General features: G+C 41.2%; 1 protein-coding gene across 2 annotated transcripts; it reads right to left on the minus strand.

Annotated features, from left to right (window-relative positions):
* Positions 1 to 1,299: 1,299 nt before the first annotated feature.
* LOC127449818 (ubinuclein-2-like) lies at positions 1,300 to 23,791 on the minus strand. 2 transcript variants are annotated; one of them, XM_051713393.1, is made up of 15 exons: positions 23,257 to 23,791; positions 20,765 to 20,881; positions 20,028 to 20,129; positions 19,357 to 19,488; positions 19,150 to 19,247; positions 16,422 to 16,878; positions 15,427 to 15,497; positions 14,056 to 14,292; positions 13,720 to 13,830; positions 13,397 to 13,540; positions 12,987 to 13,037; positions 10,361 to 11,573; positions 8,788 to 8,983; positions 2,690 to 2,758; positions 1,300 to 2,571 (listed from the first exon to the last, which is right to left on the minus strand). In XM_051713393.1, the coding sequence occupies exons 1-15, from the start codon at positions 23,530 to 23,532 to the stop codon at positions 2,525 to 2,527; spliced, it is 3,321 nt and encodes a 1,106-aa protein (XP_051569353.1). In that variant the 5' UTR covers positions 23,533 to 23,791; the 3' UTR covers positions 1,300 to 2,524. The 2 variants fall into 2 exon arrangements, with proteins under 2 accessions (XP_051569353.1, XP_051569354.1); XM_051713394.1 differs by lacking the exon at positions 2,690 to 2,758 and having other exon boundaries at positions 1,301 to 2,571.
* Positions 23,792 to 27,694: the final 3,903 nt, after the last annotated feature.

A 27,694-nucleotide genomic window follows, 5' to 3' on the forward strand; every position in this document is an offset into this window, starting at 1 on the left:
AAAACAAAAAACCTCCAGTGAGCGGCAGTTCTGTTTATGGAAATGTCTTGTTGATGAGAGAGATCAACAGAGAATGTCCAGACTGGTTTGAACTGACAAAGTCTACGGTAACTCAGATAACCACTCTGTACAATTGTGCTGAGAAGAATATCATCTCTGAGATGCAGGTTGGCACTGTTTCGGTGGCACGAGGGGGACCTACACAATATTAGGCAGGTGCTTTTAATGTTGGTGTATATCCAAATGCATAACTTGTGATAAGAAAAACAGTTTGCCACAACCAGTTCTTATGTTATATGCAAATTAGTGGTGCAGTTTAGTAATTTTGAGGTAAATAAGGTAAAGCGTAAACAAGGAGAACACAAGGGATAAATTATCTGAGTGAAAAGATATGCAATGACTAAATGTAGAGCACGTGTGATCCTCTTTGGGTCCCTTGTGTCACTCTAGTCAGTTCCCTGGTAACATTTTACCATATTTTTGAATAAAATATAAATAAAATTACAATGAAACTATCCAAACACACAGGACTTCTATAAACATACATCAGAAAATAGCAAAACAGTGTGTGACAAGACAGGCAGCAGGCGAGGTTTAGCAAAGGCAGTAAAGCGTGCAAATTTCACTTTCAAACAACTCGCACGCGCGCGGACAGAAGCAAATAGACTGCGGAGGACTGTGAATCTGACAGGAGCACTGCCATTTTTTGAGGTGAGAATTTTCCTCACAAATTATATCAATGACATCAAAAATAAGAATAAAGATACAACTATAGATAACTCAATCGTAAGAAAAAAAACACACGAGTAGATCGCTGTTAGTGATCACATTCTTCACACATACATTATCACGACATTGGATTTAACCGGTGTTGGGTAAGTTACTCTAAAAAGTAATTACTAACTACTAATTACATCTGTGCAATTAGATTACTGTACTAATTACTTAAATTGCATTACTTATTACTAATTACTTTCTGAAACCCTGATCAACCTCGACCAGATGAAAAATACAAGGATAGACATGAAACTGTCAAATAAATCATATAAAATCAAATTAATTATTCATGAACCGGCCAAACAATTTAAAGGGGCGGCGTTAAATTAGAAAACATATATTTGAACATAAGACGTTAAATTCACTATTGTTTTATATAGAACTGTTCTATAGTCTATACAGTATTTAATGCAATTACATCAGAAGTAACTGTAATTAAATTACTGAAAAATTAAGAGTAATCCCTTACTTTGTCAATGAAAATTTACAGTAATTACTTAGCAATGCATGACACCCAAAACTGGATTTAACAAGGTGGATTTGTGATACCATAACTGATCAAATGTTTGTTGGATGTACATCTGCTCAGTCACGTTTTCAGGTGTGAAACAGAAGTTCTCAGTAAGATGCCTTTTATTAATTTTTTGCTAGCCAATTTGCCAAAGCGTACACTTTTCTAGCAAAAAAGTACTATGGTAGCGGCGCAGACAGAATCTGCAGACTTTTAGGGAAATTCTGAAGAATGGATTTTAAAATTGTGGAAATGTGTCAAACTGAGCTGTGTAGGCTGTTACATTTTTATTGGTTGCTTGAAGCATCATCAAACTAGCCTCACCTCAATAACCTAAATGTACATGCGAGGGGCAAGGAATTGGTTTAATTTCATGAAAGACGTTCTATTTGCAGAAAACTGTTCTTTGGACTTATTCCGTGTGGACCTGCTCCCCAGATAGCACACGTACGTCTCCGAGATGCCTGTTTAAGAGCGTTTCATCTGCAACACATCGCATTCTAATTAACATCTGCTAAACGTCTTAAAAAGATCAGATTTACAAACATTCTGAATCATAAACGTCTCAAATACATCTGCTGAATGTCTTCTTGACATCTGAGTAGAAACGTCTTATCAGGGTCATGAATATGCATCTTTTTTTCAACAGCCAATTCAACAAAGAAAAACAGACATGCAAGTAAAATAGTTTTCACACCATTTTCACTAAGGCTTCTTAATTTTATTTAATGTGTGTCCTGAAGTGCAAGTAAACAAATCCTGAAAATTCAAGTATATTACAATTTTTAGCCTCCTGCCCCTTAACATTTGGTTCAGTTCATTTTTATTTTAAAGGGGGTGTCTTAATTCTTGAACAGCACCAGAGACGACAATGACCTACACAGGAGAGAGGGAGGGATGCATTTGTTCATTCACTCATTCATTAATGGTTATTCAAATTTTCAATGCATTTAAAAAAACTAGCATTTACAGAAGCTGCGCGCTAATAAACATGCAAGCACACACACGCCCTCCCCGTCCACAGTGATTTAGGTCAGTCTGTGTAAACATTGATACATATGTACAAACGAAGCATCATAATTCAATCTAATAACATTATCGATGATACTCCGAAAATTCAAATGCGTGTTAAAAAAAATCTGTCTCATTGGACAGCCAGCAGATCATGCATAAGTGGGCGGAGTCAGTCCTGAATCAGCCAACAGTCAGAGTTCAGCTCACTCAAGTTCTATGATGTCATAACGGCTTCCTCTTCAAATCCCCGCCTTGGGTTTGATTGACATCTGCACGGAAAAAAAAAGAATCGTAAATAAACAGAACATCAAATACTCCCGAGAGAAGATGCAGAAGCAGCAAACAGAAGAAGCATGCAGCCAGCGGGGGACGTCGGTCAGCGTTTACCTGAGAAAGCCAGCTGCAAGTGTGGCGGCAGAGCAGCCTGAGCCCCTGACATGAGACCCTTTAACAAATCTGAGGAGAGACAGGACAGAGAGACAGACACGTACACGCATGAGACAGGATGGAGAAAATGAGCATGTTACAATGGAAGATGAGAGCATCACAAACCAGTTTCATGAGAGGAAAACGAAAAGCAGATTATGAGCAACAAGATGAATGAAATCAATGAAGAACAGCAAAAACAACAGCAGGAACAGGGAAACAAACAAGCAGGAAATACCAGCACACACACACAAACACTAGGGGTGGGCAATAAGCTTGTTTAAAATGTTAAAACCAAAAGAAAAGTCAACTGGTAAATTGTTTAGTATTGTTTCCATCAATGTAATTCAAAGTGCTACCGTATGGTAGAAAACGGGCATTAAAATCACTGAACAATCAGAGAGATCCAAAACAAAAATTGAAAGAAATGCGTGAGACTGAGAAGTTTGCTTCAAAATGAACTAAAAACAGTAGGGCTGCAACGGTACATGTATCCGCACCAAACCGATACAGGGCCTTCAGTGCAGTACACGCAGTCACACAAATGATTACATATCTTAGCATGCGTGAAACCAATATTAAAACAACATAGAGTGCATCCGGAAAGTATTCACAGCGCTTCACTTTTTCCACATTTTGTTATGTTACAGCCTTATTCCAAAATGGATTAAATTCATTATTTTCCTCAAAATTCTACAAACAATACCCCATAATGACAACGTGAAAGAAGTTTGTTTGAAATCTTTGCAAATGTATTAAAAATAAAAAACGAAAAAAATAAATCACATGTACATAAGTATTCACAGCCTTTGTCATGACACTCAAAATTGAGCTCAGGTGCATCCTGTTTCCACTGATCATCCTTGAGATGTTTCTACAACTTGATTGGAGTCCACCTGTGGTAAATTCAGTTGATTGGACATGATTTGGAAAGGCACACACCTGTCTATATAAGGTCCCACAGTTAACAGTGCATGTCAGAGCACAAACCAAGCCATGAAGTCCAAGGAATTGTCTGTAGACCTCTGAGACAGGATTGTATCGAGGCACAGATCTGGGGAAGGGTACAGAAAAATGTCTGCATTATTGAAGGTCCCAATGAGCACAGTGGCCTCCATCATCCGTAAATGGAAGTTTGGAACCACCAGGACTCTTCCTAGAGCTGGTGGCCCGGCCAAACTGAGCAATCGGGGGAGAAGGGCTTTAGTCAGGGAGGTGACCAAGAACCCGATGGTCACTCTGACAGAGCTCCAGCATTTCTCTGTGGAGAGAGGAGAAACTTCCAGAAGAACAACCATCTCTGCAGCACTCCACCAATCAGGCCTGTATGGTAGAGTGGCCAGACGGAAGCCACTCCTCAGTAAAAGGCACACGACAGCCCACCTGGAGTTTGCCAAAAGGCACCTGAAGGACTCTCAGACCATGAGAAACAAAGATTGAACTCTTTGGCCTGAATGGCAAGCGTCATGTCTGGAGGAAACCAGGCACCGCTCATCACCTGGCCAATACCATCCCTACAGTGAAGCATGGTGGTGGCAGCATCATGCTGTGGGGATGTTTTTCAGCGGCAGGAACTGGGAGACTAGTCAGGATCGAGGGAAAGATGAATGCAGCAATGTACAGAGACATCCTTGATGAAAACCTGCTCCAGAGCGCTCTGGACCTCAGACTGGGGTGAAGTTCATCTTCCAACAGGACAACGACCCTAAGCACACAGCCAAGATAACAAAGGAGTGGCTATGGGACAACTCTGTGAATGTCCTTGAGTGGCCCAGCCAGAGCCCAGACTTGAACCCGATTGAACATCTCTGGAGAGATCTGAAAATGGCTGTGCACCGACGCTCCCCATCCAACCTGATGGAGCTTGAGAGGTCCTGCAAAGAAGAATGGGAGAAACTGCCCAAAAATAGGTGTGCCAAGCTTGTAGCATCATACTCAAAAAGACTTGAGGCTAAGTTGGTTCAAGCCAAAGGTGCTTCAACAAAGTATTGAGCAAAGGCTGTGAATACTTATGTACATGTTTTTTTTTCTTCATTTTTTTTTTTTAATAAATTTGTAAAGATTTCAAACAAACTTCTTTCACGTTGTCATTATGGGGTATTGTTTGTCGAATTTTGAGGAAAATAATGAATTTAATCCATTTTGGAATAAGGCTGTAACATAACAAAATGTGGAAAAAGTGAAGCGCTGTGAATACTTTCCGGATGCACTGTATGGGGGGCCTGGGTAGTTCAGCAAGTATTGACGCTGACTACCATCCCTGGAGTCGCGAGTTCAAATCCAGGGCGTGCTGAGTGACTCCAGCCAGGTCTCCTAAGCAACCAAATTGGCCCGGTTGCTAGGGAGGGTAGAGTCACATGGGGTAACCTCCTCGTGGTCACTATAATGTGGTTCTCAATCTCGGTGGGGCGCGTGGTTAATTGTGCGTGGATGCCGCATGGAATAGCGTGAAGCCTCCACACGTGCTATGTCTCCGCGGTAACGCGCTCAACAAGCCACATGATAAGATGCGTGGTTTGATGGTCTCCGACACGGAGGCAACTGAGATTCGTCCTCCGCCACCCGGATTGAGGCGAGTCATTACGCCACCACGAGGACTTAGAGTGCATTGGGAATTCCAAATTGAAAAAAAAAAAAAAAAGGCCTAACGAACAACACAAACCGCGTAGAACTAAAATGAAAAAACATTGCGGAGCAACACGGGGCTGCACGGAACCAAAACGTAACACAACAGAACGCCACTCGGTACACTAGAAACTGCGGATCAGATAAATGCACGTGAAGCAGGGCCACTGCTGGCCAAATTGCTGCCCCACGCAGAGCTCCGAGATCGTCGGACGGGGGGCATGGTGTGAAGGCGCGGTGAGTAAGTGCAAGCGCGCTGAGCGGTGAGAAAGTGCAAGCGCGAGGTGATCGACTGTGTTCCACGACTGCTACAGGATCCTTGAATAACGTATAACAAGCGACTAAGGGCAGCCGGTGGAGTTTCTGGTATCCCCTGTTATGACTATTTTTGGGCCGTGTTTTCTTTGTGTCTGAACTCTTGCAGATTGGCAGTGAATGGAGTCGTTTGGCTTGTTGATATCGATGGGACACACCTGTGCCAGTAATGCTGCATGGCATTTAAGCTGCTTTCTCCCAGTCTTCACTCTCTCCTCTTCCCCATTCAGATGTGTTCTTTTTAGTTTTTGTTGTTTCTAAGTAATTTTATGTAAACATTTTCCTTTAGTAAATTACTTTTCTTTGAACATTTTACCCAAGTGTGGTCTCTCTCTTTGTCACGGCTTTTTCGACCCGGTCGTGACAAATGGGGGCTTGTCGGCGATCTTTGTAGAATTTTGAACGATCCCTTTGTTTTCGGCATGATTTGTAAATTTAATTTGTTAAGTGCTTTTGTTTGTAGTCACTGGCTATTTGGTGGGTGTTGCTTGCTCAAAATGATTTTGTCAGCCAAATGATTACAAACTTTATTTGCTGCACTATTGTTTTGAACATCTGTATCCGCCGTTGTTTGGGAGACACGCGTTGGGATTGTTTGGGTAAGAATTTTCTCATTTGCTTTCTGCTCCTAATTTGAAATTTTGTGGGAGTTTTGTTTGACAATTATTTTCGTTTGTTCTGTTTCGGGGAGAGGATTGCAGCGGTTTAGCCCAGGCTGAAGTCATTTGATGCAGTGTTAAAGGTAAGTGATCTTTTGGTTCGAACAGTGTGGGATTTTGTATGGTAGCAGTAGCTGCCTTTTTGTTACCATTTGTGTCCCTGTTAGGCTTAAGTGGCTTGATCCAGTTTTGGGACAAGTTGAGGTCTATGTAAATTTTTTTGTGGTGAACGTGGGTGGCGCAGTATATCGGAAGCACGTCCGTGGCACAGTAGGGTTGCCAGCTTGCTGGTTGCTTTTGTTGTGCCAGCACGGATTTAATGCATAAATACCCACCACAAGTAACTGCATGAAGACTAGAGTTGAGATAGTTAGTGTCTTGTGTTTAGATTGGAGTGGGGACTAAATCACTCTAAATCCCTCCTGTTTTGGCCCTTAGGATCACGCATTTTGCTCTGTTTGTTGTGTTTAGTATTTGTAAAAAGAGTTTTTACGTTCTATGTCAGAAACGACACTTGATCTGTGTACTAAAGACCAGTTATTAAAATTCGCTGAACATTGAGATTGAAATAGGTGACAAACGATTAAAAGATACAGTTAAAGAGATTCTCAAAGCGAATTTAGTCTGGGTGAACAACCTAATCAAGCAACAATTGCCTCATCAATGCCACCTTTGCACAGTTCGGCTCGCTCTTTAACGTTTGAGCAGCAAAGAGTTTTTCTAACAGCTTGAGTTAGAGCGTGTAAAACAACAAAGTGAAGAAGGTAACTTTGAGCTTCAGAAATACTGTTTAGATCTGATTCGAGCAGGTAAACTTGTTAGTGAGCGTTCGTCTACTGACCCTCAAGAGTGATCTTCCAGCGTTTGACACTGTCGGAAATTTGCGACTATTACCCAAATTTAACGAAAAATATCTCGATACATTTTTTATATTGTTTGAGCGGGTAACTATTGCTAAGGGTTGGCCCGACGAAGAACGAACATTATTTTTGCAATGTGTTCACACTGGGAGAGCTCAAGAGGCTTACTCGGCGTAATCAGTGGCAGACAGTACAAACTATGCTACTGTTAAAGCAGCAAGCTTACGAGCTGGTACTGGAGGCATATCGCCAAAAGTTTAAGACTCTGATGAAGGGTGTGAATAAAACTCACGTTGAGTATGTCCGTGAGCTTACAACCCTTTTAATCGTTGGTGTACTGCGTATGAGGTAGACACACTTGAAGTTTTGTGTGACCTGACACGGCTTGAGCAGTTCAAAAATGTTCCTGCCCAAATCGCTACATATTTAAATGAACAGAAAGTCAACACGGCTGCTAAGATTGGTGTGCTGGCTGATGAGTATGTTTTAACTCATAAAATCTGTTTTGGGGAGTCTCGAAAGTCATCAGATTTGCTGTACGTTTTGTACTTTCTGTTTGTTTCCCTTCCGCTGCAAATTCCTCCTACTCTCTACCCTACACTTTGGTTTTCTTAATTTGCTTCCACAGGGTCCATGGTTGCTGAGAACTGTTGAGTCGTGGGGTGGACTGAGTTGTAGGATGATGCAGGGTTATGGAATTTCTTTATTCAATGTTTAATCGGGGCTTTTTGTGGGGGAGGGTCGTGACACCCCCTAACGTATAATGGTGCCCCCCTAGGGAGCTGGTGCCCTACGCAGACTGCGTAATATGCGTATAGGGAGTGGCGGTACTGATGTGAAGTTTATACTAGCTAGCTCGTTATTTTTCCCAACTGTGATGCTTACTAAACAAAATATAAATATGTCGGACTTAAGCCAGAGAAGACCCACCACTGTCTCTAAAATCTGTTGTTTGGGAGCATTATGGTTTCACAGTCAGGGGACAGTTCTTTTATCAACGTGTGCACCGGCCAACGTTATATCCGCATCTCCCGCTGAACACGCTTAGATGCGATATACAATATGGAACAGCCTTTTTGCTTGTACCAACCACCCCAACACATTAAAAAAAAAACAAACAAAACAACCAGCTCCTGAAGGCTCAGATGACACTTGTGCCACTCGTTCAATTATTCTACAGTTTTATAGTAAAAAAAAAAATCTACTAATTAATAAAAAATATGTCTGAATTCTTTAAATAATTAGTTTACCACTGACTCTGTTATAAATGAATGCATAGAAATGCAATGTTTAAAACACAAGGATCAATGACAGACCTTAAAGAATAAGAGGAATATTAAAGGAACAATTCTTCGGAGATTCCCTTTTTTTTTTAGATGAGGTATATACATTTTTTTATAAATTCTAAATTACATGTAAATTATTAAAAATATTACTCATGTAGCAATTTATTAAAATGTATCAAAATCATAATGTCTGCGAAGAAACAAATATTCAAACAAATCTAATCTCACAAATGTACAAACAACCTTTAACCCTAAACAATCAACCCATATTTATAAAGTGCTCTTGAGGTTTTTAATGGAGTGCATTGACTCACTCTGAGTCAGGTTGAAGCCCGAGCCGCTGGGGTTAGTTGTGCCGCTGGTAGCCGTAGTGGACACCACAGATGGGGGAAGGTTCAGCAGGTTTGGAAACTGGAACGGGAGAGAGACAGGAACCAGTCCTCCCAACATCCCAAAACCAAGAGGCAGAGATGGATTTGCTGATCCCAGCAAAGCGCTGGAGGACGATACCTGGAGACAGGAAAACACCATCTTAAAAGTGCAAAGACAGCCCATTCACAGCAAACATACATGTTCGGCAGGACTAGATATGATGCATCCCTATGGACCTCTTCAGACAGTGTGAAAATTCAGCCTGTGAATAAACGACTTTTTCCTTCATAGATCAATAAAAATAAAAAATCACAACCAAAAAGGCTTTTGGGTCATGCATTCTGAACTGGCATTCCAGAACTTCTGGAAATCGCAATGGCAGCAAGTGTGAGAAACGCAAGAAAACCGATTGATCTAACAATGCAGGAGAAAAAGATTTGAAATCATCGGGTTATTCTCTGGTTTAGATGTCAGAACGTGAATAGGCATGCACACAACATATGCGAACATTGCATGTAAACACTCGCCGATGTTCTGGCAGCTTATTCGGAGCAAAATCGAAGAATTATAGGCAAAAATCTAATGAGTGCTAATCAGTTTTTGCTTAAATGGTTTATGACCTTGTCCCTGACAAACACGTTTATGTGACATTATTGGCACGTTGTTGGCTTACAATGCATTATCAGTATAAGATCATGCATGTAAACACACTCACTATCTAGCTAGCTAGCACATTTTAGGTTTTGTTGAAATTGTGAGCATGGCATCAGTAATAAAGGGTTGTAGATTGCAAATCAATCAGTAAAGTTTTGCATGGTATGCCACCATTTCTAACAAAGAGCACTGAATTAAATATACACATTTTTTCCCTAGCATATAGATTTACAAAAATACATTTTAAAAAACAAAATTGTGGTGGGACCAGTGAAAATGTTAGCAATTCTTAATCTTCGTTTTAAACATAGCCTACCAAAAACAATTATTGTTTACTTAAGACTTGTTTTACACATATCTAACTAACACTGGCATTATGTTTATGCAACGTAGCCAGAAGGGAACTTGCTTAGTCTGGTTTCTACCAAGGTTTTTTTTCTTTTTCACTAACTAATATTAATCTTATGAAATTTTCGTTCCTTGCCACAATCGCATTTGGCTTGCTCACTGGGGGCCTAAAGACAAAAACATTAAGGCATGATTTTTATCAATGTTTTCAATAAAAATTGCCCAATGGGGATTTTAAGACATTCTAGACATTACTAACACTACAGTATGATTTTCTGTAAAGCTGCTTTGAAATAATGTGTATTTTGGAAAGCGCTATACAAATAAAAATATCTTGACATATGCAATTCCTCTGTTGGGAGGAAATGCAGTCATTATGCAAACTTTCTCAGAAACAGACAAAAATTTTCATTGTGCTTTGAGTTAAAAACATTAAAATGTTTCGTCAGGGACTCGCATAGCCGTAAGTTGGAATATGTTCATGTGACTGGGCAGAGCTGGTATGATTCAAACCTGTGCAAGCTGAGAAGCTGTTGCCGAGGAAACTGATGTGATTGTCTTCACCCCTTGACTGGCACCTCCCACTTGTCTTTGCCGCTGGTTGTGATTGGCTGTCACTGCCGCAGGTGACGCGGTGGTCGCCGGTTGCTTAGAAACAGTCGAGGTGGTTGTGGTAAGGCCGGAGATGGTGTTTCCCTGAGATGAATTCTTCTGCCCCACAGGGGAGCTATAACTGCCCCCTGAGAATCCTCCCGCGTGGAACCCTGGGCTCTTGGCGGTGTGCTGGTGCATGATGGGTAACGTGGGAGGTCTTGACGCAGAGGATGCGGTGGGTGTGAGTTTGATGATGGGTGAGTTGGAGTTGTGGGGTGATTTGGTGATGGTGGCCTGCATGGGCGTGATGAATCCAGGCTGGTGCTGTGTTGGTTTAGGTTGCGAGGGTGATGGCGAGTCGCGAGGCGGGTTTTTGGCTTGTGACAGTGAGGTCAGATGGAAAGGCTGGACGCCTTTAACGTTTAAGACTGAAGGCGAGGAAGAGGTCAGAATCGTGTGCGTCCGTGACTGCGGCGATGAGCTAACAGTATCCACACCGCTCATCCGAACACTGCCGTTATTGCTGGTTTTAATGAGACCCATTGGCATGGCCACCACCGTTTTGCCCGCCAAGATCTTCTGAGGGGCATGAAGAGGTGACGCCGTCGGTGGTGGGCGTGGTTTTGGAGGAGAGGGCACGGCAGACACACCTGATTTAACACCCGCGATCATGACAGGTCGCTGGGCGGGAATAACCGAATGTCTTTGTGTTTGCGATAGAACACCCACTCCTTTAACGCCCTCGCTGCGGACGGACGGAGATGCGGAGGACGAGATGATCCTTGGAGGAGGGGGTGGGGAGGTTTTTTCCAGCAGGTGTGGCGACGCGTGCATTGATGACGGAGCGGTCGGTTTGGCCGTGTCTGTGGCCGGGGGGCTGTTGGACTGAACAAGACCTTTAGCAGCGCTGCTGAGCATCGCCAGAGCCTGAGAGATGGAGTCCAGTGACGGAGGGGTCAGATCCTCATCAAGAGAGTCAGACAGACAGATGGGCTCAGGGGGGGAAGGGACACGCTGTGGGACTGATGTAAGAGGAGGTGTGGCATCAACAGAGACGGCTGGCCGCTGGACCACAACGCTGTCCTGAGGCTTGGGTTTTGCTTTTGGAGTAGGTAACACCCTTTTCTTCACGCTGAAGACGAAATGAAACAAACAATAAAGCTCGAACACTTCATTACTGCAATTTCAGCTGTTACACATACTTAGACAGCGAGGACAAAACAAGACTGCTGGATTATGTATAATACTTGATCATAAATTAATGGATGAATTCTCATCATCAGTTTCTGCATTGATACCCAACTACTTTCTATGCGACCCCAGTTCAAATAAGGCTTAAAATAGAGCTGAAAATAGCAATTTCATACAATTTCGTATTGCTTATTTGTTTGTTAGCAATTTTCAAGGCAAAAAACAAGCCAAAATGTAATAAAAGTTATAACGATTATTGAAAATAAAGAGTGTTGAAACATGACATGATAGCTTGTGATGTAAAATAATGAGCTTTTTATATTGACAGAGAAGGCTGCATATATTAAAAACAAAACAAATATTAATTTAAACTTTAAATATATCTTATAAAATTATTTGTACATTTTCAAAGCTCTATGACTTGTGTGTGTGTGTGTGTGTGCGTGTGTGTGTGTGTGTGTGTGTGTGGTGGGCATGAATGGAATGGTGATTGAGAGATATTTGTATCATATTTGACACATGGATTTCAATGTGCTGTTTCCAATAAAATAATGTAAATAATTTTAATCAAGCACAAGTTCCTTATATTCAGCAAATACTCATTTTAAAAAATCAGTAACAATGTAACCATTATTGTCCCTTTTACTATATCAAAATCAGCTAAGATTTTAATAGACAGCTAGTACATTGCATCCAACAGGACCTTTGGCATAATGTTGATTGCTAATGATGCAGAGGCTTTAGAAAATCACGTATTAAAATTTATTCAGCCGGTTTTATAGGGTTAAACACTTGTGTAAGCTTGGAGTGTCCTACGCCAAATATTCTTTGGTTTTGGCACGAGCGCTAACCTTTTTAAGTAAACTTAACTTGAGTGTGTGTGCATCCACAGGTGGTTGGTACATGCACGCTACGACTGCTACGAGATGCTGGACAATTTCTCTTCAGGAGTTATACAGATTGTGGTATCTCCTGACCACCTCACACACGCGTTCTTGACATGCACATCCGCTGTTGTTGTTTCTACCTTCGTCTCCTGTTGTTTAGCAGTTACATCTAGCGCTTCTTCCTGACAGCAACAGCTCAGTTGTGTGTGTTGCCACTTTGTGGACTCACATATTATTGCAAATAATTCATGGTGCATGTGCATTCAGAGTAGGCGCAGTTAGAAAAATCAGGCCGTACCTATTCAATGCTCGAACACTAAGCCGATGACAAAATTTGCGTTGCATGTCCAGTACGCAGATGCCTAGCATCTGACCGAAGTATACTTTGGGCTTTAGTCTTGTCAACACAATATAGGTTGAACATTGTGGCAAAGTTATAGGGATCAGAAAGAAGATGAGAAACTCACGTGTTTCCTGTGAGATAATCATGAGCCATACGACTCTCTTTAAACAACATCCTGTAAAAAGAGACAATTCGTTTAAGAAATTACAGCAATATGCCACACTAGTGTCTCAAATAAATGTGAACTGTTCCATCATTTTGAGTCACTTTGAACCAGAAAAACTTAAGGACATTATGCACAAAAAGGAAAGTTACTTTGCAACTCCTCCAAACTGTTGCAGTGACATAATCAAACAAATGTCAGCTGAAACTTTTCTTTTTGCTTTACTGCATGAAACTCAAATTGTTTCTGGGACTCAAAATGATGGAGCAGGTCATATATCAAATATATATATATATTGCATATCAACAAATGATCAAATCGCAGATTATCGCTGCAGTCGTGAGTGTTCATGAATGTAGTGTGATACACACCTGGCCTGCATCCAGCCTTTGGGCCAGAGTGGTTTGACCTCCGTATCCATGAAGACCTTCAGGTAATCTTCAGGTGAGAGTGCACTCTGACCCTCTAGCTCATAACAGCCCAGCTTCACACGCACTAGATTACACAGCAGATTCCTGCACACATAAATTATTTTCATTTAGGAGATGCTTTCTGAACAGCAAGTGTTTATTTACAGGATGTTTACTGCAGGGAGAACTTCATCCAACCCTTCTTTCCATCTTTAAAAGCCTCACATTAGTGTCGTATGGTTGTGTGTGTTAATGTCGATCAAACTGCACAACTAAAGTTTCACCTGAGTTTGTCGTCCCAGACAAATTTCTTCCTGGGTCCCATCACTCTTCGCCCAGGCTTCTCCTCATCTTCCTCCTCAGAGCCATTTCTCTCGCCATCCTCAGAATGCTGCCTGCACACACACACACACACACATTTAAACACATTGTGTGCTGCACTTTGGTAACTACACCCCTATTGGCTTTGCTCCCAAATCTGATCCATTTATCAGCATTTGCTTGTCCTGGTTTGAAAATTGAACCGCTATTGATGTATTTTTTTCTAAATCAGCACAGTCATTTTGTCAATGCAGGCATTAGAAACTCTTGCAGCACTAAACACAGATTCAGACACTTACTTAGCGACTTTGGCCATGCAGTCCATGTTGTAGCGTGCAATCTGCTCTGGCATGACGCTGCAGACGGCCAGCTTGAGTTTGAGCAGCGGCGTCTTCAGTCTGTCGTCCTGAATGTTCAGACTGAGTTTCTTCAGACGCTTCAGCAAAGCTTCTTTACTACAAGGAACAAACGCCTCCAGATGAGCGTAAACAGCAGAACGCACCGACGGCGGCTGCTCCTGCACCTGCAGCTCGATACTACACAGACAGACATACATTGAAATGGAGTAAGACAGTCAGACAGAGATTAAGTGAGCTGGCCTTAAATGAGGCTACATCCACATTAATCCAGATTCATTTTAAAATGGCTTCAGAGAATATTTAGGAGAGACAGGTCACTTCTATTAAAATGAATGGGAGAAATTGGAACGCTCAACCAAGGAGCTCTAAGTGCCCAATGGTCAACGGATGTAGATAGGAAGTACCGCATTGCAGTTAAAGGGCCTATCACCTTTTATATACAGACATCTCCTGTCAATCAACTCGAGAACACATATGCGCATTAGATATACAAGCTGGGAAGTTTTTGTTATTTAGCATAATCTGAGTTAAAGAAGCACAATTTGTGACTCCAGTGTTGTCAAATTGTTTTGCTGATTTGAAATACGTTATTTTATCGTGATCTTGACCACCCATTTTTGAGATTTCTGTGTTCCCCCATTCAAGTAGATAGGAGCTACAATGGCATGACTGGAAATAACCTCCCAAGAACGTTCCAAAGATGGACTGACTTGCTAGAAAGACTTTGACGCCGTTTTAGTTTTCAAAGTGCTCTTTGTCCACATAAAGAGCTTTCCAAAAGTTGCTCGTCCACACTGAAACGTATGAAAACGCTTAAATCCCCTTACTGCACATGCGTAAAATTCCCATTCCCTGTACAGTCTGAAAAGCAGCTGTCCTTGTGTTCCGCTGCCGGACAGCAATTTCAAGTAAACTTCCCGTCGCCTTTGAAGGAAAACAATGTGAAGGTTGAAGGATAAAGTAACATTTATCTTTAACAACGCTATTAAAGTAAATAGCAAGTGCAAAAACAAGCATCTTGATTGTTTTGGGTTGAATGGATCCCATGACTGCGTCACATGACAACGAATACATCATAGTTTTCAGATATCTCCGTTTTCCCTGTCCACATTACAACACAAAGAAGGTGTTTTCAAATGTATCCACTTGGGAGAGTGTTTTGCAAAAGCAGCGTCTCAGTGTGGACGGAAGACCAAGACCTAGAGAAAAAGATGCGTATTGAAACGAAAGCGTATAAGTGTGGACGGCGCCAAAGAGTGAGTGACTGGAAGTGAAATGCAGAAGATTAAAATGAGGTCGAGCTGGACTTACTCTAGCAGGATGTTGTTCATGTCCAGCGTGAAGAACTTCTTCCTGCCCTCAACATCAAACTGACGAGACGCCTGTAAGAATGATAAACATTTAGAAATCACTTTAAAAGACACTTAAACGTTACATTTACAATCCAATATGTCAGCATGAAATCAAAACTGACCTAATTTACTTTGATACACGTTTCCTGGTCTTACTGTGAACGATTCATCAGTGCATGTTAACCAAAAGAAGATGGTCTTTTATCTGAAAATGCTAAAAATAATTTTAAAAACATGTACTGATTTACTGAGACTCAGTGAACTGCTTTACACAGACTTCTGACTTACAAAACTACCTCTCCTGTTCTCACAGTATTCTCTCTCTCTCTCTCTCTCTCTTTTCTCTATATCATTCACACTCTCTTCATCCTACACTTTTCTCTACCTCTCCTGCTGCTGGCTCCCTCTCTCCACTGAAGTCTGCCTGGAAGGAAAAGATAACACACACACTCACTCAGGCATCATGACAATATCTCTAAGCCTGTGTATTGTAGAACCACCTCAAAATATAATTTCACAATCATCCCCTCCACCAAAGCTCTGAAGTCTCATTCAAGTTTGCATTTAGAATAAAATAACGGGGTTTTAACACATCGTGGCCAGTTAAATTTAATTACTGCAAAACACGATAAGTGCTCGTGTGTACAGATGTGAAGCATCACTTTGGATATGCGGGATGAAGAATGAGATCTGAGAGCAGCAAAGTTACAGTTTTGCTTCAGAAGATTTGGAATATAGCAATAGGTTATTTTTGTTCTTGACAGCCATGGTGGTGTGAGAGGATCCGGCAAGTATACTTTGGCCTAAATTTTAATGCAGTCATTTTTTTAATGAAAACATTTTCTCGTATATGAAGCAAACTTCTGCTGACTCAGAGCAGGTGGTAATAAACTCACTGTGATTTCAGAAGAACCGACAGACAAGAGTTAAACTGAAACAGAAAACTGCACTCACCGCCCGCAGGTCCTCAATGCGTTTGAGGACGGGGGCAGGTAGGCTGGTGGGGAGAGGTGGCGGAGGCATAAATCCAGTCTTCTGCACCCTGCCCGCGCCTCCTGCTTTCTGAGCCACCGTGGATACGTTCTCGCTCTGTCCAGGACTGGAAGGTTGAGGAGAGTCCAGCAGCCCGAAGTCCAGATCACCCATCAACTCCTGCAGCATGTCGTTCTCTGTTGCCCCGCCCAGCAGTGACATCACCGCCGGGTCAGAGGTAAGGTCAGCCATGGACAGGTCATTGCCGGGAGTGGCTGCGTTAGTTTGAGTGCGTGAGAGCTTTACGGCGGCCGTTGGGTTCTTCTTCCTCATCTCCTCTTTCTCGCGTGTGAACCGGCGGATCATGGCCGCTAGAGAGAGCGAATCCTTCATCAGCTTCTTCCTCTTCTTCTTTTCCGGACGGTTCAGAGACGAAACTCTAACAGAACACGAGAGAGCAACAGCGTGAAACGGAGCCAATAGAAATGAATAAGGATGGGAATCATTTGGAATTAGAAGTCACTTATGAGGGGGCCTGGGTAGCTCAGAGAGTATTGACGTTGACTACCACACCTGGAGTCTTGTTCAAATCCAGGGTGTGTTGAGTGACTCCAGCCAGGTCTCCTAAGCAACCAAATTGGCCCGGTTGCTAGGGAGGGTAGAGTCACATGGGGTAACCTCCTCGTGGTCGCTATAATGTGGTTCGCTCTCGGTGGGGCATGTGGTGAGTTGTGCATGAATCCCGCGGAGAATAGCGTGAAGCCTCCACATGCTAGGTCTCCGTGGTAACGCGCTCAACAAGCCACGTGATAAGATGCGCGGATTGACGGTCTCAGATGCGGAGGCAACTGAGATTCGTCCTCCACCACCCGGATTGAGGCGAGTCACTACACCACCACGACGACTTAGAGCGCATTAGGAATTGGGCATTCCAAATTGAAAAAAAAAAACAAAAAAAACAAAAAAAAAAAGCCACTTATGAGGTTTCTTTCAGTTTGGACTAGGGCTGTGCAATACAGGAAAAAAAAATTGCAATTTTTTTATATAGTGATTTTGGCAAATGTTTTTCTTTACATTCAAAAAATGCATTTCAGTGTACAAAAAAAAAAGTATTTGCATAAATGATAGATTTTTTTGTGCCTTTTTGGATTTTCTTTATTCACATTCCCGATTGTTTTGTTGTCTCACTGGTACCTTTTTTGTGCACTGCATGTGCACAAATCAGAATGGTGATTTGAACATCATAGAATTTTGATGTTCAAACAATATCTGAAGATACTGTGATTTAGAAATTGCACATGATGTTCATATCGCAATTTTATTGCGATTAATTTTGCAGCCCACATTTTGAAGTGAATGCTAAAGGGGGTTGCAACGCGGGCGTGTCCGGCGGACGACATGGCACGTTCTAAAATTTGAAGAAAAAAACATTTCTAAGAATGTATGCACACTGCCGCCACCACTCTGCATCTGTCGGCGGCACCCACCTACAAATCTGGAGGCTGCTCAAATTTCTGTCACGCCACGGAGCGCAACTCGAATATTTTCCATTAATATTATCAATGGACATATATTATTTACTCTAGCCTTGTTCATTCTTTAAGGGAAAAACCGTGGTAACTTTTGTGTGTACTGTCCGCCACGTGAACCGTGCCCTAGCCACGACGTGGCACTTCTCGTCCGGTGTGCGACCGCCTTAAGTGTCTGCTTACAGTCGAATGCATCAGCCTTTTAAAGTACTGTATGCTTCATCTGACTGTGCACGCAGACACATGTGGTTGGCGCATGTGCGCTACGACTGCTATGAGATACTAGACTATATCTCAGGAGTTTAGACCCATAAAAGATGTCTTCATATTCCTTCACACTCGAGTTATTCAAATGCAGGTATATCTTGACCTCCTCACAAGCGCTCTTGACGTGCACATTCAGAGATGTTGTTTCCACCTTCTCCTGTTGTTAAGCGGCGATTAAATCTTATAACCCATTTTCGTGACAGCAATGGTTTGAGTGTGTTGCCACCTTGTGGACCCACTTATTAGTGCAACTAATTCCAGGTGCATTCGCAGCATACTGCGCTTTCAAGAGTATGCGCGTTAAAACAAGGGGTGCCCATGCTCGAGCACTCGGGGTGCCCATGCTCGAGCACTCGAGGTGCCCATGCTCGAGCACTCTGCTGTTGACTAAACATGTGTCACGTGTAGTGTAAACAGATGGCTAGCTTTTGTGACTAACCAAAGTATACTTTGGGCTTTATGATCCTACTGTAGAAAGTAGCTGTCTATATAGACAGTAGGCACGAAACAGCTCACATAGCTAGGTATGTGAACATAGTTAATGTTAGCATTTCACATTTTAACATATATGTACATCTGCTTGTGTTTGTAAACAAGTAACATACCAATTCAATGTTTGGACACACTAAACTGAATGTCTAAATTAAAAAGCTAAAGCTTAATGCTTGAAATTAGTTCTCAAAAACAAATATAAATTGTGCCTATGTATGAATTTCCCAACAAAACTAAACTGTTTTTTTTTATTTTTATAAAGTGTCCAGCATTCAGTCCATGTGAACTCTTTCAACACTGTTGAAAAAGAATGATCAGAGTGCGCAGAGTTTAAATCTACCCACACAAGCTTTTTATATATAAAAGCTTTTATCTTTAAGAAGCTTTTTGATGTTTGTGACAAGTTTTCTGTCTGCACTCACCCCGGCTTTGGTACTTTAAATTTCCTGGGTTTTTTCTCCTCCAGACCTCCATCCTGCTTCTTCTTCCTCCTTTTAATCACTCGCTCCTCTCCATCTTTCTGCAAATCAGAGATAAGAAATAAAACCATCAGTCCAATGACTCCAACAGATACAATTCTGCACCAATAAAACTGAAACAGATAGCTCAGACAATCATGAAAATGTCACCCTTATATGGGAGGAGTCTTTTCGTCCATCTTCTCCCTCTGATTCAGAAGCAGCTCTGAACTGCAGTGTACCGGTGTTGATGTAGAAACCACCCAGTTTAGTGGTCAGAGATGCAGGAACGAGTTCGTCATACTGGAGAGAGACAGAACGGAGACTTGATTGAGACAAAGCACAAACGGTGCGGGACGAGCTACATGCTGAAGTTAAAGACACTTAGTGTTAGGGGCTTGTTCAGATCATTAATGACCGAATGCATCAGCCTTTTAAAGTACTGTATGCTTCATCTGACTGTGCACGCAGACACGTGTGGTTGGCGCATGTGCGCTACGACTGCTATGAGATACTAGACTATATCTCAGGAGTTTAGACTCATAAAAGACGTCTTTATATTCCTTCACACTCGAGTTATTCAAATGCAGGTATATCTTGACCTCCCCACAAGCGCTCTTGATGTGCACATTCAGAGATGTTGTTTCCACCTTCTCCTGTTGTTTAGCGGCGATTAAATCTTCTAGCCCTTTTTCGTGACAGCAATGGTTTGAGAGTGTTGCCACCTTGTGGACCTTCTTATTAGTGCAACTAATTCCAAGTGCATGCTTGACTTGGAGAACACCACTAATAAGAGCTGTACGAGAGGTAATCGAAAATCAACACATTTCTCTTATACTCACAGCCTCCGAGTTGTCAATGAACGGATCAGTTTCATCGTAGCCGTAACCGATATCGATGAGATCCTGCACCCTGTCTCTTCTTTTCTTCTTTCCACTGTTTCCCTGAGAATAAAACAAATCGAACGGCTGACTCCACCAATCAACAAAACAACAACAAAATTAGCTATAAAATTTAACATGTGCCATGATTAAAACCGTACATGTTTACTGTGCATACTAAAACACTCACGTTTGTGTTGGCAACCAAGGGGAGATGCATACATATCAGGGGTGGGCGATACAAGCAAACATTTATATCGCAATATTGTTGTAATATTGGGTTAATAACAATTTAACAACATACACATTTGTACGGAAAAGTGATTAAAAAAATAATGCATGTTCCTTTTATTTAATTTAAAATAATGCCCAAAGTAATCAGACATTTTACACATTTTAAAAATATAATCTGGCAAGTTTTAACGTTATTCTTCGTTAACAGTACTAAAAATGCATACACACTAAACTGCATAGTCAAAATCCTCAAGTTAAACTGAATTATTACCAATACCATCGTACATACAATCATTCAAACATGACTTGAACGCACCATAATTATTTGTAGCGCAACCTCCGATTGCAATCTGTTCTGAACTATGTGTCGCCATGTTGCATAACCGCAACATAGATGATACTCAAATTTTATCGGTTGACACATTTCTACCTGTATATCGCTTTAACCAGCAGCCTATACTTACATATTTGCTCTCAAATTTCCTCGCCAGAGCCTCAACTTCCTGTCTTTCTTTATCTTCATCAGCAAATGGGTCGCTGGGGTCCAGAGCAGGTGTGAGCCCGTGAGGAACTTTCCTTGCCTTTGAGAAAAACATTAAACAGGTCAGAGAGAGCCAAAAGGGACTCGTGCAAGGTAAGTTTCAACTAAAGTTCATTTACTGCACATAACTTTGAAATCCGAAGATATACGGAGGTGATTCCATATTAGCCGTCTTATATGAAATAATTTTTTTCAGGTGTAGATCTTTTTACATGAGGAAAACATACTGGTGTGTCTATAAGTTTCTAAGACTGATAACTGATGATGGTTATCTTTAGAGAAACTTATTCTAGAGCCGCCTCACATCTCAGCTTCTTCTGTAATTAGAGGTAGACTGATATATCAGCTTTAAGATGAATCAGTGCCAATAGTTGCTTTCTGGAACTATCAGAAAAAAATCTATGCTGATAGTTGTTTTCCCCCCTCTATGTTACTCTGTGGCCTGTGCGGGACGATTCTACGGTATAACAGCCGCAGAGGTGAAATAAAACAATCACCGACACCTCGTGGGGATCATTGACAATTGACTCCTTTATCCTCACTTCAATGCATATTTTGTTTTTTTGATTAGATTATCAAGTGTTTTAAATTGAAGCGAGGGCTTGCAAAGAAAAACGTGAATAGGCCTATATGAAAACGTGCCCCGTCAGCACATGCATCGTGTCTCCAACTTCATATCTTGTGAATAATAATAAGCTTTATACATCATTGAACCTCATCTGGTGAAATATATAGGCTATAAAAACCTACATTTGGTAAATACTTAAATATAGAGCATTGTAACGGGCCCAAGTCTCATTCATTTCAAAATAAGAGTCTCTGGTGTGTTTCGGGCTTGTTTAATATTAAAAGGCCCACGTTATGCACCAAATTTTAATTTTTTCTAGTTATTATTGGGATTTAGGTTAAACAAACTGCATGTGATTTTATTCATTTTAGACTCTTGGGTCTGTTCCCATCATGGTAACGAAAGACTACAATTGTTTCTTTTACATTCTAGAACAGGGGTCGGCAACCGCGGAGGGGTAATCAGTGGCACGCCAGCATCGGCAAGAGAGTACAAGACTATTTATGTATATTAGTTAAAATGTGACGAGACTGCAGTATACCCAACAGACTCGTGAAGCGCGTGCAAGCCATTCGCGCATCACGAGCCGGCAGCGCTTCACTTTCGGTTAATCGCGCGATTATACGCGCCCGCTTTGCTCCGGTCAGACTGTGCGGATGACAGCCCACATTCAGTGTTTCAACTGTTTCTTTTTGCTTTCATAACAACACGTGATGTAATAAGGAAAACACCACAATTAATCCTTGAGATTTCCAACCCAGCATACATTGGAAACAGCCATTGGCCAGAAAAATAAAAAATGGTATTCCATGTCAAAAAGGTTGCCGAGCTCTGTTCTAGGAATTTTCAAATCTATCAGCCGATTAACTGGTTATCGGCCTTTTCCACCACCTTAGTTATCAGTCGACCTCTAACTGTAATTACTACTAATTAATGATAATTAATAAAGATACTAAATATCTCACAGTACATTTAAAGCAGATTCAGTAGTCTTTGAAGTAATACGGGATTCGAACCCAAAACCTTTCCGTTACTAGTTCATATCTTTAACCATTACTAACCCATGTCTCAGTCTGTGTTACTTCTGTAACTACTGTTAATAAATACTGACTCAACTGATGTTTCTATCTTAACCCTTGTGCGACCTTCGGGACATTTGTGTCTTTTTCATTTTTGTTTTTTTTAATCATTTTGGCTGTGTTAATATCAACGGCATAAATTTTGCCAAAGGTGTGTATCTTTGGGGGAACCCTTTAAATGCCAGTTTGTTTACATAATGCCACTGTTGTTTTTACACACACACACACACAAATTTCTCAATACACACATTCAAAACACACTCTGACATCTGTACCAACACACCCACACAATTTTATCTGCATCATTTATTCAGTTGTCCTGCAGTGCTCTATAATACAGCAAACAGAAAATAGGGGAAAAGCATGTATTTGCTCCATAGGCTAAACATGAGAAAAATGGCGCCATCTGGTGGAAAATACTAAAAATGTAAATTTTGAAGCCAGGGCTCCAGAATGAAAGCATAATATCACAGAATTCATGATTTTATGCTTTAATGGCAATATTAAAGTAATAATCAAATAATCAAATATTGCAGTTTTAATGGGTTTCAATGGGGACATTTTTGTCCTGAAGGTCCTGAGTGTAACTATTTTGTGTACACAGTGAATTATAGATGTATTATAGGAACTGAGGTTGAAATATCAAAATTCCCCCAAAAATACACACCTTTGGCAAAATTTATGCTGTTGGCAATAACACAAGGGTTAAACATCATAGCTGGATTCGAACCTGCAACCTTTCAGTTCTTTGACCCGCTCTTCTCTCACCTGCAGGCTGCTGTGGATGAGCTCGCTGTAATTGAACTCGGCGGATTTCTGTTCGCTGGGTTCGGACAGGCTCAGGTTCAGTCGGACGGTTGGTTTGGGTTCTTCGGGATCCGTCGCTGGTTTCGCGGCACCGAATAGCCCAACAGAAGCAACACCGGCACCGGAGGGGTTCGGCTCATTCTCCTCGTCCTCCCGTCGCCGCTTCTTGGACTCGGGCGCCGGTGTGGTGCTGTATGAGGCAAGGGTGACGAACGGGACTTTTCTCGGGTCCGCCATTGGACTCTCCGGTTCCGCTCGAGCCCGAACACACACACACGTGCACGCGCACACTCACACGCGCGAGCAGGTAATGAACGCTTACACTCTAAAGAACGCTTTACTTCTGACACGAAACGAAATTAACACAGTATAGAGTTTTTAATATGTCCTGACAGCATTCGGATCGAATTTGTTTAGTTTACTCGGGTGTGAAAGTAGTTTTTGTTTCTCTCAGTGATGTGGCGGCCATTTCCATCAGCAGTAAACACAGGATGGCGCTGCGGGGTCACTGAGCATGCGCAGAACGCGCGGAGATGCAGGAGGACCAATCAGAAGTCGCAGCGCCTCCCGGATCCCGCCCTTTTTATGACGTCAGTCGAGAGAGGGCGGGGCCGCTTCCTGTAGCATGCGCTTTTCGCGGGAAATTCAGAAAAGCACACTTTTATCATTTTATTTGTCTCATTAAAATAAAGCGTTTAATAAAGATCAGCATAATAAAACTACACTGTTTTTGTCTGCATATAAATAGACCAACTCATAATCAATAATACTTCATTTGTTCTGTGCTTTAAATTTAAAAGTCTAAATATTAATAATATGGCAACTCTATCATATGGGTCAGCTGACAATAAAAAGTTTGATACTTTTATAATTGTAAACAATTTTATTTTGTAAACAGCTTTATTTCACAACAAATCCACAGAAACATATAAAAGTAATACAATAAAGAAGCAAGGTCTAATAGAGGGTTCCCCAATTAGTTTTCACCAAGGGCCATATTCTGTCAACAATACAAAGCCAAGGGCCACCACCCTCGATGTTATGAAAAAGTGTTTGTGCTGCTGCTAATATTATTATTATTATTATTATTACTATTGTTGTTTTGATTGTTTATGTTAAAACTCGCGACATAACTATCCTGTTTCTTTTTTTTTATAAGTTGTTTTTCTCAGTATTAGTAGCCTGTTTTATTTATTCAAACAATTATGAACATTTTGTTTGTATACAGAAAAACAAAACTACACAACTTTGCCTGTTGAAAAAAATAAAAAAAATAAAAACTGAATGAAATGAATATAAAATATAAATATAAATATAAATGATGAAAAACAAAAAAACTTTAATGAACAATCTGGATCTCCATGTTCTCCATGGAACCGTTCCTGCTTACCTCCAAACGGGATGTACTCCATGCACTTTCCCTAATTGCAAATTCAGTTATTAGACCTGTTAGCATTAATATTGTTATTGTTCTTCCTTTGATTAATGGGGGTCAAACTGTACCTGTATTAATTGACATATACTCCCCATTCAATGAGAGAAGTGACAGGGACGGGCTGAAGCATTATTTAATGTATATCATATTCTCCTGGCATTAAAAATAGCAGAGAGGTTCGGCAATTCGTTTGCACTAAGCTCGTAGTAAAAATATCCCATAAAAAGACTCTTTATATGCAATATTTTACTGTACACAAACGGACTTCAGAACCACGCTGCTATTTTTATTGCGAGGAAAATATAACAAAGTATTGCAATAATTTCAAAAAAGTAAAGACCGTGAGCCAGTGATTAATATTAGTCCTATGCATCGTATTTTGTACTATATTATACATGTTATTCTTAATGTGCACTATTGTGCATGTGTATTTGTATCACAGAACCTTGTGTTATATTAACCAGGCATTAATCCAGACAGTATAAAAAGAGTAGTTGGGTTCGGGAGTCCGTTTACTCATAGCAAAATACATGTTCAAATATAAACAGGATGATATTTATGCAACATGCATCAACACCATAGAAAGAACATAATGAAACAGTTATGCCAAAATAGGTAAATAAATGCCTTAACAGCGTTCATCTAGCATTCACAGCTGGGCAGGGCTGGAGACTGGGAAAATTTTTGTAGAAAAGCAACAACGCTGCCTACTGAACGAGGGTGAAATTGTGTTTGGTTTTTATTTTTCACGGACTCTGTGTGTGTTTCGTCGGAGGTTCGTCTTGCAAAATCAACACAGATTTGGTCTGAACAGGCCAAACATTTGTCTCTCGCGGGACGCCTATTGAGGAACCCTGGTCTAATACAATCAACTACAAATACATGAAGCAACATTCCTAAATCTACCATATTGTGGATTTATTGTATCCACCAACACGTGCATCAAAAAACACCCATTAGTGAATGTTTGTTAGCTGTATAATCATAAACAGCTGTAAAAGTTTACTACATTATATTTGAATGATGTCACATTCCTGTCACTCACTCTTCTAGCACTGAATTACTCACATTCATATTTTATATTGAATATTTGAATATTGTTTTTGCTCTATCAATCATTCATTCTTTTGCTGTGACATCATCACTGGACTTTTCATATTATGTAGATTTAGCACACAGTCTTGCAGAATGGCACTAAACCAAAGTTATAATAGTTTTACATTTTTTATTTAGTTTTTATTTCTATTTCATTTTCATTTTTTCACTCCAATTTAGTTTAGTTTTCGTTTTGTTTGTCAGTTCTTTGTTAGCTTTAGTTTAATTGAGTTTTGATATTAGTTCTTTTGAAGTTTTAGTTTTGCAGTACTTTTAGTTTTTATTTTAGTTTCTATATAAGGGTGTATCAGTTAAAGGACGGGCAAGGAGGAGGCAGGAACTGGCTGAACAGTCAACATAAAGTTTAATGAGAAACTCAACATAAAACAAACATAAACAAACACACACACATGCAGCACAACCGCATGCATCTCTCTTTCTCTCTCCCAAACTGGCATCTCTGGCTCCCCTTTATCTCGCTCTACCGCTGATCAGCTGATTCAGTGCCAGCCATGCAGTATCACGGCCTGGCCATGCCCTCCTCCTCGTCACACTCCTCCCCTGCCCGATTCAGGTCGGGGCACCACCAGACTGACCTACCCCCCCCCCCCCATCTCTGGAGGGGAGACGCTGCCCTTCCGGCCGTTCTGTCAGCTGATGGTCCACCCTGCCTCCTGTGAACCTGGGGGAGAGACGAGGGGAGGCGTGGGGAGAGGGAAATGGCAAGCGGGTGACACAGAGAGAGAGAGAGGGGAGATAGAGAGAGAGAGAAAAACTTGCTCGCCTGCTCCCGGACATGCTGTAGCCCTGTACTCAACCGCTTCTCCTACCCCGGCAGACAGCAACGACCCCTCCGTCCCCAGGCAGGTGGCCATGGCTGCTCCCCTGGCGGGTGGCAGTGGCGAGGACTCTGCGACAGTGCATCCTTCCTCCCTCTCGGCACCACTGTAACAGTTCAAGGTCAGGCAAGGAGGAGGTGGGAACCGGCTGAATAGTCAACATAAAGTTTAATGAGAAACTTAACATAAAACAAACATAAACAAACACACACATGCAGCACGGCCGCATGTGTCTCTCTCTCCGAACTGGCATCTCCGGCTCCCTTTTTATCTCCCTCCTCCTCATCACAAAGGGATAAATGGAGAATGGGTAAAACAGGCATTTGTGTAATTGTGTAATGACGAATTTTTTTAACGTAACCACAAAGCCCTCTTTACTGCACTGGACATGTGAAAGTAACTCTTACCACATCTCTGAAAACTAAACATCAAACAAAACTCTTTACCAGTCCCAAATGAACTGTAAAACAAACCACAGATTGACAGGGTAAGACAGAATGAGTGTGTGTGTGTGTGTGTGTGTGTGTATTATATGCATGTTGATATGTGAGTGTGTGGGAAAGAGAGAGAGAGAAATACAGAATAAATTACTGGACATTGTTATATTGTTTCTGTTCTCTTTGTTTTAACCCCATGCTTTGACAACACTACAAACAGTCATGCCAATAAATGTTATTTAATAATAAATACATATTAATTTACTACATGTGGACATCTTCAGACCTGCTGTTCTCAAACGTTTTTTTAAACTAAGGCACATTTTTATGGAGATTAGTTTGATATAGATATTAGATATATTTACATTTATGCATTTGGCAGACACTTTTATCCAAAGCAACTTACAGTGCACTTATTACGGGGACAATCCCCCCGGAGCAACCTGGAGTTAAGTGATTGCTCAAGGACACAGTGGTGATGGCTGTGGGGATCAAACCCACGTGCAACCTTATGATTACCAGTTATGTGCTTTAGCCCACTACACAGATACAGAGATTAGTTTGTTTATAGAATACCTGAGATGTAATAAAAT

This window comes from Myxocyprinus asiaticus, chromosome 13 (assembly GCF_019703515.2).
Source record: "Myxocyprinus asiaticus isolate MX2 ecotype Aquarium Trade chromosome 13, UBuf_Myxa_2, whole genome shotgun sequence".
NCBI lineage: Eukaryota > Metazoa > Chordata > Actinopteri > Cypriniformes > Catostomidae > Myxocyprinus > Myxocyprinus asiaticus.